The sequence below is a fragment of the Mya arenaria genome, chromosome 10 (genome assembly GCF_026914265.1).
Source record: "Mya arenaria isolate MELC-2E11 chromosome 10, ASM2691426v1".
Taxonomy (NCBI): domain Eukaryota; kingdom Metazoa; phylum Mollusca; class Bivalvia; order Myida; family Myidae; genus Mya; species Mya arenaria.
This window is the reverse complement of record NC_069131.1, coordinates 6,534,991-6,548,931: the sequence shown is the minus strand read 5'-3', so window position 1 is coordinate 6,548,931 and position 13,941 is coordinate 6,534,991. Positions and strand designations below refer to the sequence as shown.

Genomic DNA, 13,941 nt, shown 5'->3' with positions numbered 1-13,941 from the left:
GAAAAAAGACCATAGAAAAAATAATTTTAATTAAAAGACCATTGAAACATTAATAATGCACATGAACAGACCGCCTCGCTGTGAATTTAAAGCCTTTAATAGAGAGATATAGTTTTCATTAAAGACATTTAAAATCATTGGTATACCATCAATTGTCTTACTATTTCAATTAGCAATGTATTCAAAACAGAACGTAACTTATAAATCATTAAGGATCTAATACCATTTTCACACTGTACCGAATACCGGCTTTTAACAGCGCTGGTAATGGCTGAATATATGGTTCATTTTAATTGGTCATTCGGAGCTGCTCGGCCATTTTTTCAAAAACAACCTCGGATGTATGCCGGTACATCTGTTGAAGTAGTCCGTATTTTTTTAATAAAAGCATTAATTAAATGTAGTGTTTAAGAGTTGTATTCATTGCTCTCAGTTTAAATTGATTGCCAGTGAAGTGTATTATTGCAAACATAATTACGATTCCCAAGAGTTAAGTCATAAATTTTAACTACTAAATAAGATTACTGCGCGATCTATTTGCACCGGACTTAAACGTACCACGTTTTAAGTATGTAAACCGTCCATATACATCCGAGGTTGTTTTTGAAAAAATGGCCGAGGAGTTCCGAATGTTTAATTGGTCAGTTAACGTGATGTTCCGGAAAATATAGCATTCGGAATTCCTCGGCCATTTTATCGAAAACAACCTCGGATGTATGCCGGTACATCTGTTGAAGTAATTCGTAAATTTATGAATAATATCATTAATTAAATGTAGTGTTTAAGAGTTGTATTTATTGATCTCAGTTTAAATTGATTGCCAGTGAAGTGTATTATTGCAAACATAATAAAGATTCCCAAGAGTTAAGTCATAAAGTTTAACTGCTAAATAAGATTACTACGCGATCTATTTGCAGCGGACTTAAACGTACCACTTTTTGAGTATGTAAACCGTCCAAATACATCCGAGGTTGTTTTTGAAAAAAATGGCCGAATAACTATCGGTGCACCAGTATTTGTCATTTGACTGGTAGATTCTATCATATGTCATGGATGAAATCATACAATGTGTACAGTGGGTACAAAAGTATAACATTTATGTGCGACCAGTAAAGTTGGGACTTTAGTACCCTTTAGGACTGTTTAGTAATATTCAGGGGCGGTTCCAGCATATGAAACTAGAGAGCCAGTGTCGTTTAATGTAAATCTTTCAACTCTATATATTTTCACCTCAACATTCATCCCTTAATTGAACCGCGTTTCGGCAATAGCGATTACCATCCGATGAAAGCAACATCTTCGGATATGCTCGGATCGCGTATAAATATACATGTACATTGGAAATGGTTTATCTCGTTAAAGATGTTAATATTGTATCAGATTGATTGTCAGATCGTTTGACGCGGCCTGGGTTTGGACTTTCCTGGGATGAACCAGTACTGGGTACACAATTTTCCTAGTACTACCCTTGAAATGACAAGCTCTAGGCAAGGGAGCTTCAGGTACCATATTTTAACTTTCAGCTTGGCGCGGCTGGGGTTTGAACCCTCGACCTTTGGCACCCGAAGCGTACGCTCTACCACTGAGCTTTCGAGGTGGTAGTGACTATGCCGGTGGTGTGTAAGCTTATTTATACTAGCACTCGTCCCATTCGGCGAGTGTTCCGAAAAGATTGTTACTGTAGTCATATACGTTTTAGAGCATAGTGCACAGACAGATTATTACCCTGGTTAGAGCTACCCTGGTTCTTTAACGTGCATCAGTGTATAGCACCGTCATTATTTGAAATAAAAAAAAAATGATTTTTTTAAGTTTGACTTTTCATTTAAAAGCCATTAGCATTAGATTTTCCAAATATATATAGAGGATATTTGTTTATTTCAGTGTAAGATCGTATTTTATTTCACGAGTGTCATAGAAAAACATATTTTCACGAGTGGCGAAGCCACGAGTGAAAATGTAGTTTTTTTATGATCACGAGTGAAATTAAATACGATCTTACACTGAAATAAACAAATTTTCTGTTTCTTTTATGCTTATTTTCGGAGTTTTATTTGTTGTTTTTTTATTTATTTCTGAATTACCCCCTTCTTTGAAAAGGGTGGGCTTTACGCCGCTACCCGTGGGGCGCCCCTCAAGCATAATTATAGCTGTCAACTTTTTTACTTTCGGTTTGCTGAGAAATAGTTCTCTGCTATTCATTCTTATAGCTTAATATTCGCTGGTTTTTTATTGCAAATCTTTATGAACAGTAAAAAATGAAGTATTATTAGTGCACAAATGTTCCAAAAAATAATGAAAACACTTTTTATTTTAACCAAATTACTACGCCGCTATTTATAGAATGAAAATTTGGAAGGTCAAATGTGTTAGTAAAACAAATGTGGATACTCATTGGATTTTAACCATTCTTCTTAGTTTAAGACTGCATATACGCGTGTTTTTATAGTAAGTTAATATACAGTCATCTTACTGTCAGAGACCAGTCTGTTTCGCTTTAAAATGTTTGTTTTCCAGAAGAGTAAATGCCACGCTAGTTTATTGACACATTTTGAGATGTGGGTGGGGTAAAAAAATATTGGATCTATCTGTAAATTGTTGTGTGAATTCTCCAGGAAGCTCATTTTACGTACTACAACGGTTAACAGTTCAAAATACATTTGATCGATGCTATAAAATTTTATTTATGTTCGAACAGTTGTTTTTGTCTGTAATTTGTTTGGAATGAAAGCAAATGTTCGAACATTCAGCTTTAAAGATCAGTAAAATGTTTGATAAACGGGATAACCGGTAATAAACGGTAAGTTGTTAATTTCCAATTATATATTTATTTAAATTTATAAAATATTTCTTTATGTAACAACAAAGGATTTTAAAAGTAGTTCTGAAAATTGATATTTTCACTCCTTATTTTGCAGTGAAAATATCAAATTGATATTTTCACTGTTGTTATTTCACTGTTAAAACCCCATATTTCATTGTTAAGCATGAAAGAAATATTTTTATACAGTTTCAACTGTGATGTATATCCAGTTGTACATGTTTCCTCTAAGGATTTAAACACTTTTGAATTATATAGGAAAATTTAAATGACACATTTATTCAAACTTATGATAATATATATAAACACACACTACCATGGTTGATCATGTAAACCTTCATACTATCTTTTTATAGAAATTAAGTGAATCTTTTGATATTTCTGAATACATTTATTTTTACTTTGACTGGCTCATGTATAAACACAGAATGCTACATAAAGTGTATACTCCAGTGTATATCATAACATGATTGAAATAGATAATAGATAATATTTGCATGAAACTCTGAACACTTAACCGCTATGGCAATCTGCACCAGTTATTAAGATACTTTTTGTTGAATAATGTGTTTTGATGAGACGAGCTTGTAAAATAGCTATATTTCTTTTAGTCATTTTGTGTATTTGAAGCATGTCTGCAAATGTAGATTTTATCATGTATTTTGAATGGATCTGAAATACTGTTTATTTAACTGTTATTACAACGATTGACACAATAAAGATAGATTTATGAACTGTCTTCATACAAAAAATCCAATCAGTCAAAATTATATTTTCGAACTGTTTCCCAATACAATAAGTCTCAGTCACTGTTTTGGTGCATAAACGTATGAACTTTACTCGTTATCTGAACTAAGGCCGGTTGTTGATGATTGGAATCAGTAATCATCATCATCATCATCATCATCATCATCATCATCATCATCATCATCCACCACACATACACAACCACCACCACCACCAACTTAACCACCTTCATCATCATCCAAATCAATCATCAGCAACATCTACGCATCATCATCTCGTCATGGTCATTGTCGTCATCGTCACATCATAATTAGTATCATTGCCGTCGTCGCATCATCATTATTATTATCATCATCATCTTAGTCGTCGTCGTCGCATTATCATTATAATAATCATAATATTCGTCTTCGTCGTCGCCGCATTATCACTATCGTCGTCATCGCATCACCATTATTATGAGTATAGTGTCGTTGTCGCATTATTATTATTAAATCATCATTGTCGTTGTCGTCGCATCTTCGTGACTATCATCATCAGCACCATGCTGCACGTTTGCATTTACTTTACAGAACATTCATAATACGCATACTATAATATTTTACTTATCAAAGTAAAATCACCAGCCTGAAAAAAAAAACGTATTTTGTTGTTGTCCAATTTTCATTATAATTAGACAAATTTTAAAGGGAACGTCGATCTGAACCCGCCACTGCCTCCATCACAAAAAATCACGGATGATGATGTACTTAAGATACAATTGTAACATAAATAGCAGATGGTTAATCAGAATAGAGACCACGAGTTTGTATCATTTGTGTCAATCATTATAAAAAGGAGAGTTACATTAATTGATTCCCTTCAAGAGATTATCAGTATTATTATTATTATTATTATTATTATTATTATTATTATTAATAAAAAAGACAGGTGCTCATCAGGTTAATATGACGTAACGTCATTTCACTTCAGACTGGGTCACTCGCTTTAACGCTGTGCTTTATCGTTATTTTTTACGTACGACCGGAGAGTTTACGAGACGTTTCTGAAACGCCTTTATGATTATCGTTAAGTTGGTCGTTATTATGATCGTCAATTTACGATAATGGCAGATCGTAAAATCTATCTGAAACGCACCCCAGGTATTTACATATAGTTCGGGTCAACGAGGAATTCAAGCCAAGCTGCGGAGTTTGAGCCAACGGGGTTCGACTGTATCATGAAACCATGGAATATCACGATGTCCGTGAATATATGCATACTATGGGGGGAGCTTTTCGACATTTCACATAGTGCTGTCGTCCCTCGCGCGCTTTGATACGCAATGAAAAGAAAATAACGTGATGATATCATATTGACTTTAACACTCAAACTTATAGCCTTCATAGTATACAGACACAATAAATTGAAATCTGTTGCAATTTTGCGGACCCCTTTCGACCAGATTTTCATACCAGATCCGTATGATTGCAGATATTCAAGTCATTCTTTAAATTCATTTTTTGCATGTGTGTCTGTATGATTATGTTCTTAGAGATCCTGTCAGCAAAAAATCCAACGAACAGTTTTTCTAAAAAATCGCAAATACATTGAACAATTTCAGAATAAACTTCTCATCTGAATTTAAAAGATCGTGATAATCATTTATTTCAATACAATATTTTATTCTACAGTGCCTTTTAAGTATCTCTTTGAAGTTTTTACTAAATTTTTAGTAGTTCTTAGTACAGTAGTTCTTAATACATGTAGATCTCGTAGCTTTCAGTAGTAGTTCTTAGTAGCGCACAGTACTAGTAGTACTTGTACTCTACTTGCCGCTTAGTGGCTTCTAGCAGGACCAGTCGAAATTCTTTAAGAAGTTGTATGAAGGTGTGCTCGCCCGTTAGATGCAATAGTGCCGCACGACCATTCACTTATACACAGATATATGTAAACCATGTCTGTGGTATATATAATTACATATTATAACGTGCACTTTTGTATCTAGATATCAGCAGGGTGAGATACAAGGAGATCCGAGTGCGAAATGTTACCTTCTTTCGATACAACGTACCCGAAGTGAAGCCGATAAACGGGAGACAACTTCAGTCCTAGGTTTTATAAGTAGTACCGAGTAGCCTCAGCTTGTAAACTAACCTCTAATGCCGAGCGCCAGGTAAGGGATCTACCGCTGCCAGTTGTTAACGTATTAATTTCAGTAGTGATGCGGTCGGGGATTGAACCGGTAACCTTCCGCAAAGAAGCGAACTCTAGATACCACTTCTAGCTATTCATCTTCTAGCTATCAGAACGGTATCATATTTAACGGTCGTTTATGCCGTAATCCTGGGGGCCGTGATAACGAACAGACTCAATATGTATATGACAAACTACAGAAACAAGCGCTGTAGCCAAAAGTTTAAACACAAACCCCGTTTAATGGCACAGTGTAAACGCCAAAGACATAAAAACACGTCAAGTCTGAGTTCAGACTCAAGCGGCAAAACTGAGCTCACCATATAAGAAGATGTGCAGAGCGCAAGTTACAATTCGATTCAAGGTAAAGGTTACAGTAAGAGGTCAAAGGTTATATGACTACATTTCGTGTCCGTTCCATATATCTTGAACCTCTTGGAAGGATTCCGAAATAACCTGCCGCAAATGCTAACCATATTGAGACGATGATCAGAGGCGGAGCCATTTGGCTTTTATTGCAGAAATAACCGTCTAGTTTCTTATTGAATCCTGTGTAAAAGTTCTGTGTGTGTTTTTGTGTGTGTGCCTAAAAAATAATGTATATTATTACTTGGTAACTGCTTACAGCGTCGCCCCATCTTTCCACGTTCCGAAAGTTCATAAAAAGTCCATGCTTTCCGAAATGGGGGGCTGATCCTCATTTATCAATTGATTTACACGTTTCTATCGCAAAAATAATACCTATCACCTGAACAACAAAATAAGGGCACACATACAGCACCATGGCGCGCCATAACTACAATTTATGAAATGCACTGTTGAAAACATAGAGAAGGATATGAAATTGCTACTATGTTGTCTAAATAAAATGGCCCCTTGCAAGAGGCTATCGCTCTATTGGAGTAAATTTGCATGTCTGTAAATGTGAAAAACGATTGCGACTACTGGAATAAATAAGTTTGTAATAATCAGATGATATTCTTACTTTTTTGCGGACACATATATAGGGTTTCCTATCTAATAAGAGCAGATGCGCACAGGGTGCACTTGGAATGCCGGTGTTACATTAATGATTATTTTTATGCCGTTGGGGTCATTTTTTCGACGCTGAAAATTAGCCCTGGCAAAATTTAAACTTTTAATTCGGTCTCGTTTTTAACGGTCTATAAAGTTTTAACGTTTAAATAAACGTCAACGATAGACCACCCGTGGAAAAGAGCACGGATATGACTGTGAAGAAAAGATAGAATTGATTGACTATAAACTCGTAGCCCTATGTGTCTCTTGAAAAAAACAATTTATGTTACAACTTTTAGAGACATCACTGGTTTGAGACCATTTACATTTTAGTTGAAGAGCAGGGGGTGAACCTGCTCGGATTGGATTACATTTCTAGCGCGTCAGTATCAATTGACCACGGATTTGCTTTCGATACGAATGATATTATGTAAAATGTTGTATTGCAAAATGAGAAATACTACATCGGGTATACAAACACATATATAAACCATGCTTAGTATGTAAGACACAAATTTCCGTGTGTACGAGTTATGTTCCCTTTTAGTCGAGTAATAGGCCGAGTTAATGAATTGTTAAAATAAAAATATTATAATACACAGCAACAATGTTTCAGATCATGGGAATAGACTAATCAGGTGTCTTAGAGATCATATAGAAAAAAAAACAAATCTGTACACGTTTTATGAAAAATTGATTAATAAAACTTTAATTCATTACGTACGGAGATTTCTCTCTCTTAAGATTTGACATAGTAACTTGATTTTCGCCCTGAGGTGACCGGTATTCACAATAAATAAAGACAACATGCAGACAAGTATTCTGACCAAGTTAAAAAAATCGGTAAAACTATTGAATTTATGACGGGAATTTTTTCTATAACATTTGACTTAGTGACCAAGGTTTTGACCTTAGGTGACCCATATTAATAATAGTTCAAGACATGCAGACATATATCCTGAACAAGTTTCATGGCAATTGGATAACAAGAATATCGCTGGAAGCGATGGATGCTCTCCATACGCCCGTTTTCTATGAAAAGGCAGAACTTGTAATACAATGTGCTGGTAGAAGGTCAATTGTTGCAGCATTATTATACACAGCTGGAAAGATTCATGACATGGAAAGATATGGGCAGGTTTGAGAAATAAATTTAAAGGTAATTTACAAGAAATGAAATAAAAAAGCAGCAATTGAAATTCACAAATATTGAATATATGGCGCGGACAAACTCCTGCAAAATATGTAAGAAAATAAATTATGGTTCTGGTTGGATTTGAACCACTACCTTGAAACCCTCAAAAGATTTGTAGTCCTGTGCTTAACACATAGGCTAACGCATTTAAAGTTTCGAGTGGAGGTTTTCATTAGGAGTGTGCTACCTTAATGTACATGATAGGATTATGATGCTTGTGCACTGCACTTCCTCTCATTGCAATCTATCTAAGTACCTAGTTTTATTTCAATCCCATCAGTAGTTTGGACGTTATGGCCCACACATGCACCAATTATGATAAAATGGTTAAGGGGAGATGATTTAATAAGTATGCATTATAGGATTATGGTTCTTGTGCACTGCACTTCCTTTCAATGCCATCTATCTATATACCGAGTTTTATTTCAATCGCATCAATAGTTTTGAAGTTATTCTCCGGAATAAGTGTAACAGACGGACGGACAAAGCGGCAACTAAATGCTCTCCCTTCGGGAAGACTAAAAACCGTTCAATATATGGCATGGTATTAACGCAGAGTTGTTAACAACATAAGCCCGCCCACTCTTCGCCAGGTTTTAATTGATGAGTCATCCGTTAAAATTACCATACAATGTATCATTAAAACAATTACAAAACTGAATACATTTAATTTTATATTTATTTAAGAAATATAAGAATGAAACTTAAAACAGGCTATGCATATATCTGTATCATTAAGACAAATTTCGAAACAATGTGTAAAATATCGCTGAAAAATTTTACTTATACATATTAACGAACCAAAATTGTATTGTTTAACTACATGTTGTTGGTATGGGTTATGAGTATTTACATCTCTATTGAAATCATTGGGGGCCGCTTTGTCAGAAGTGTATGACAAAAATTGTTGTCAAGTAATGAACTTGGTGAAAAGGTTAAAAAGAACTTCAAAACATTTAGCATTCCACTCTCACTATTAAAGACACTCATATAGATATAACTCATTTTTTCTTTGTTCGAATAAAAATATGAATTGGTTTCACACATCACAATCTCTAGTTGTATCATTATAAGGCAAATTTGACATACACTTTCTAATCAGACAGACCCTCTTGATAAACGCTAGAATCATAATTAAAATTAAGGCCAAAAAAATCACAAGTGAATAATAAGACAAAGTACTGATGGCCAACAACAATGATAATATTTTGATCCAATTTGTGACATATTGTATAGGCACACACTCATGTACTGTACAAAAATAATGCTACAGAAGACTAAAAATAATCAGCGCTACATTTTACCTATTTTTCCAGTGAACTATGCACTTTGTTTTACACATACCATGGAAGTCTTGACAGTTATTTAATTCAAGGGAAGGAACATTTTAAAACATTCATTTTAATAAACAGTGATAATTGAAAAACAAATCTAGTAGTTAGGGTACATACAGTTAGAAAAACCAAACTCCCACTTAAAACAATGATATGTGCACATTCACCTGCAGACAACATGGACCGTACAAACTCAGTGCGCTATGGAATAGTCAAAGGTGAATCATACTACAACTTTGTATAAATAAAATAAAAGTCAACGATGAATGACAATGAGATTATTTCTTTCCAACCCCCAAAATGGAACAGCAGGCTACTTCGTGTTTTCTGTTATCACTGCGCTGTAAGAACCTGAAACACAGAAAACAGATTACATGGCATACACTTTCAAAGAAACAGAGCTGTCTGGGAATGGTGCCAAGGCCATTCAAAAGGGTAATTTTGCCTGAAAAGGGGAGTCAGGCACAGCTAGGCTTTAGAACCAGTTAGTCAGCATGGCCAAGTACAGCTAGGCTTAAGTACCAGTAAGTCAGCATAGCCTGGAACAGCTAGACTTAAGTACCAGTAAGTCGGCATAGCCGGGCACAAGTAGGCTAAAGAACCAGTAAGTCAGCATAGCCGGGCACAACTAGGCTTAAGTACCAGTTAGTCAGCATAGCCGGTAACAGCTAGAAAAAAGTACAACTTAGATAGCAAAGCCTGTAACAGCAAGGTTTAAGTACCAGTAAGTCAGCTTAGTTGGGCACAGCTAGGCTAAGTACCAGTTAGTCAGCATAGCCAGGCACAGCTAGGCTTAAGTACCAGTTAGTCAGCACAACTAGGCTGAAGTACTAGTAAGTTGGCATAGCCAGACACAGCTAGAATTTAGTACCTGTAAGTTGGTATAATCATGCACGGCTAGGCTTAGGTACAAGTTAGCCAGCATAGCCAGACACAGCTAGAATTTAGTACCTGTAAGTTGGTATAATCATGCAAGGCTAGGCTTAGGTACAAGTTAGCCAGCATAGCCAGACACAGCTAGAATTTAGTACCTGTAAGTTGGTATAATCATGCACGGCTAGGCTTAGGTACAAGTTAGCCAGCATAGCCAGACACAGCTAGAATTTAGTACCTGTAAGTTGGTATAATCATGCACGGCTAGGCTTAGGTACAAGTTAGCCAGCATAGCCAGGCACCACTTGGCTTAAGAACTAGCAAGTTGGCATAGTAAGGCACAGCTTGGGTAATAAAAAAAATTCTAAAAAGTTCAGTTACACAAACACTGAGTTAGTTGCCTTAAGAAAACAATCCCTACTTGTCACAGTGTTTAATGGAGGCTAAAGAACAAAAGTTGCATCATCAATGATCAAGACGACCTTAGATACAGTTATTGAATAATGTCTCAATATTATGTAACTTATTCACACAAAAACCAACGGACAATACCCACCTAATTCACAACAAGAATGTATGATGGATGAGGTAAGGTGGTTTATATTTCCTTGAGTTCATCTGGCAGATCCAGTTTCGGGTGTTTGTTCTCAAAGTGCTGCTTGTAGGTCTTCGGGTCTGGCATCTGGGCCTGGAAAAAACAAACGCCTTTATTTCAATTTCAGATTAATTTCATAAACAAAGATGGCCGTATATTGACTACTGATTCATCAATGGACAAATGGTTTTAAAGTTATTGATCTGTCACTGTCTGCCCAAATCCCACCCAAACTGTACGCCACAGATGAAGCTAGACTACATACAATTTTTAAACAGGTGTATAAAAACATAAAAAATATGTATTTGTTGAAAAATTAACAAAGGGCCACAACTTTACAATATATTTAAGTTCAGTTATAAACTTGCCACAAAAGGGCACATTGTTACTTTGAATATGTTTATAAAGTTTGAAGTTGATATCTGCAATGATTGTAAAACAATAAAATAAAGAACATTTTTGTGAAAATATTTCAAAATCAGGCCAATGGTTTCTGAAGAGGAGATTTTCATATAAACATAAATATAGTGAAGACTAGCACCGCCCCCTGGCAGCCATGTGTTTTTTAAAAATCACAATGGGTGATAATATATATAATAACATAATTATAGTAAAAAGTAGCTCTGCCCCCTTGTGGCGATGTTTTGTTATAAATCAACATGGTTTGAAGGAATTTGATAATAGGATGGAGGCAATCAGGCCAGCAGTCTCTGAGATGAAGATTATCAAAGTTTTTAATTTTCCTTTTGGTTGCCATGGCAACCAAAGTTCTACAATGAACCACTTTTATTGAAGGAATCTGGAAAAGGAACACCCAAGGAACATTCCCTTTTAGAAGTTTGGTTGAAATTGTCCCAGTGATTTTGCAGGAGAAATTGATTAAAGAAAAATGTTAAGTATGTTGATGGACAATCCCCCTATCACAATCGCTCAAGCAGAATCATTGAAATTATGGACCTTAGGCCACCAAATGACTTTTGACATAGGCCTACATCTACAATTGTACGCATACCACCGCATGCAAGATATCTGACCCGTTCCGTTCTCAATTGTAGAGAGTAAATATGTAGGTGACATATTGATTATATAATAATTGACCAAAACAAGTGTCAACCTTGCAAGCAGTGCAGACGAATTTCAGACCAGCCAGTGCGGCCTTTTTTTGGTCATGGCCTGACGCCTTTTTCAACTTGTCCATCTTTTCCTTGTTCTTCTGCTGAGACTGGATCTTTTGGTGACCACGAGCCATGGTTCTGCAAAAAAGAAGGAGGTATTTTCTATTTTTCTCGTATTTCTGTACACCAAACAGATTTTAGTGAATGATCAACTATGATTATATTTGAATCTAGCATTTATCAAAAGAGTTAAACATTCATGAGTCATGAACATAAACAGTTATGAATATAAATATTAATATACTTGTTTTACTAAATATATACTTAATGTGGATTCATGGTAACATTTGACAACTCAGGTTTATGACAGTTCAAACAAATCTATCAACATTTTACATAATTTGGCCATCTGTCCAGGACTCCTCCTTACGCCATAAGCCCAGTAATTTTAAATGGACGTTTTAACTGTATACTCTGCAAATGCCCTGGTGCCAAATGTCAACATAGTCGTATACCCTGCTAATCAAACACAAGGATTGCAACCATAGGTCGGCCAGACCAGACCAATTCCGGACCAACGATAATTTCCTTAGCGGTCCAAAAATCTCTCTGAAGCCTCAGAACTTTGATTGGGTAATAAAGACTGGTGGGACCGGACAATTTCCAAATTGTAATAATAACAAAAAACAAACAATGTACAGCTTATAACAAATATTAGTATTAAATGAATTAATAATACAAAAGTTGCATATAATTCTTGATTTTTGGATAGACACTGTGTGAACAATAAACTCATTAAAAAGAAACCCATGCAGTGATGTATTAAAAATAGCTCAAATTAATCAGGGACCAATAACAAAATATCTCCCAGAATAAATGTATTTTAGTGAAACAATAAACAATTACACTTTCGACGCAATTTACTTTACTGTATTTTATGGAACCACTAAAATCGTAATTAATAACCGTTAAAAAAAAATTGTCTCTTTTTTAGGTTATTATAAAATATGAATAATCATATAATATCTGAAACCAGTGCTAGATCATTTGTAATTAGAAAAAATGAAACGGACAAAATTAAATTGTTGCACGGGCAGCACGGCATTAAAACATACTGTTTAGAAATTGTATTGAGATTATAAATGCACTTCACAATACAATATATATTTTTATACACCTTCCTGATCAGCCAGTCTTTTATACCCGCATTTCTTTTCCGGATCGAAACAAAAATTTCCTTGGTCGAGAATTGGTCCGCTCCGGCCAGTCATTTTTACCCAACCCAATCATATCACTCTGCCATCTAAAGATATCTAATCGTCTAGGTTGCCTGGTTCATGCTAAATTTGGACCACTTGATTCTCATAGGACATATGGTCACACATATCTAGGCCATGTATTGTTCCAAATTTATTTAGCTAATAATTTAAAAAAATATAGTTCCTTATTTATGTATATAAATGAATATTTGAATAAAAACAACAAAACAAGTTTTGATAAGATATTATTTATGTGGCAATGATGAGTAATTTTCCGTAAAACTTTTAGACGCAATCTGTATCCGAACTAGATGCAACTTTAAAATTATTGGTCTTTTTAAATTCTAAAATACTACATAATTGTGTCACAAAACAGCCTGTGTAAGATACAAACTTTACATGATATTTCTACTCACGTTAAAATGGCGACTGTAGCGTCAGATGAAAGAAAATGCCTTGATTTACGTCAACGGTCCTTGCCGGAAGTTGTGAAACGGTGTTGAGCTGAATTATTTCTTTTGGCTCATTTTCTTTCATTTCAGTAGTTAAACTCCACTGATTCTTATCAAGTTTATCGACATTTTTTATTGACAAGTTTTATGTCAGCATGTTGGTCGTTTCAAGAATACAACTTTGTTTCAAAAAAGTATTGACACATTTTTTTTGTTTCAAGTATAATTATTATACTTCAATGCCTCCATTATTATGAATTATTTTCATAACCTGGGTCTGGGAGAAGGATTAAACATTGAATAGTAACTTTGAAGTTCTTCATCATGTTGGCATGTATACGTGATCCGAACTAAATCTACC

The 13,941-nt window shown here is 35.1% G+C and overlaps 1 protein-coding gene across 1 annotated transcript; it reads right to left on the bottom strand.

Moving 5' to 3' along the window:
* Positions 1 to 10,757: 10,757 nt before the first annotated feature.
* Positions 10,758 to 13,677, bottom strand: LOC128206022 (zinc finger protein 706-like). Its single transcript, XM_052908142.1, has 3 exons — positions 13,545 to 13,677; positions 11,869 to 12,007; positions 10,758 to 10,847 (listed from the first exon to the last, which is right to left on the bottom strand). Exons 2-3 carry the CDS (start codon positions 12,001 to 12,003, stop codon positions 10,758 to 10,760), a joined length of 225 nt encoding a protein of 74 aa, XP_052764102.1. The 5' UTR covers positions 12,004 to 12,007; positions 13,545 to 13,677.
* Positions 13,678 to 13,941: the final 264 nt, after the last annotated feature.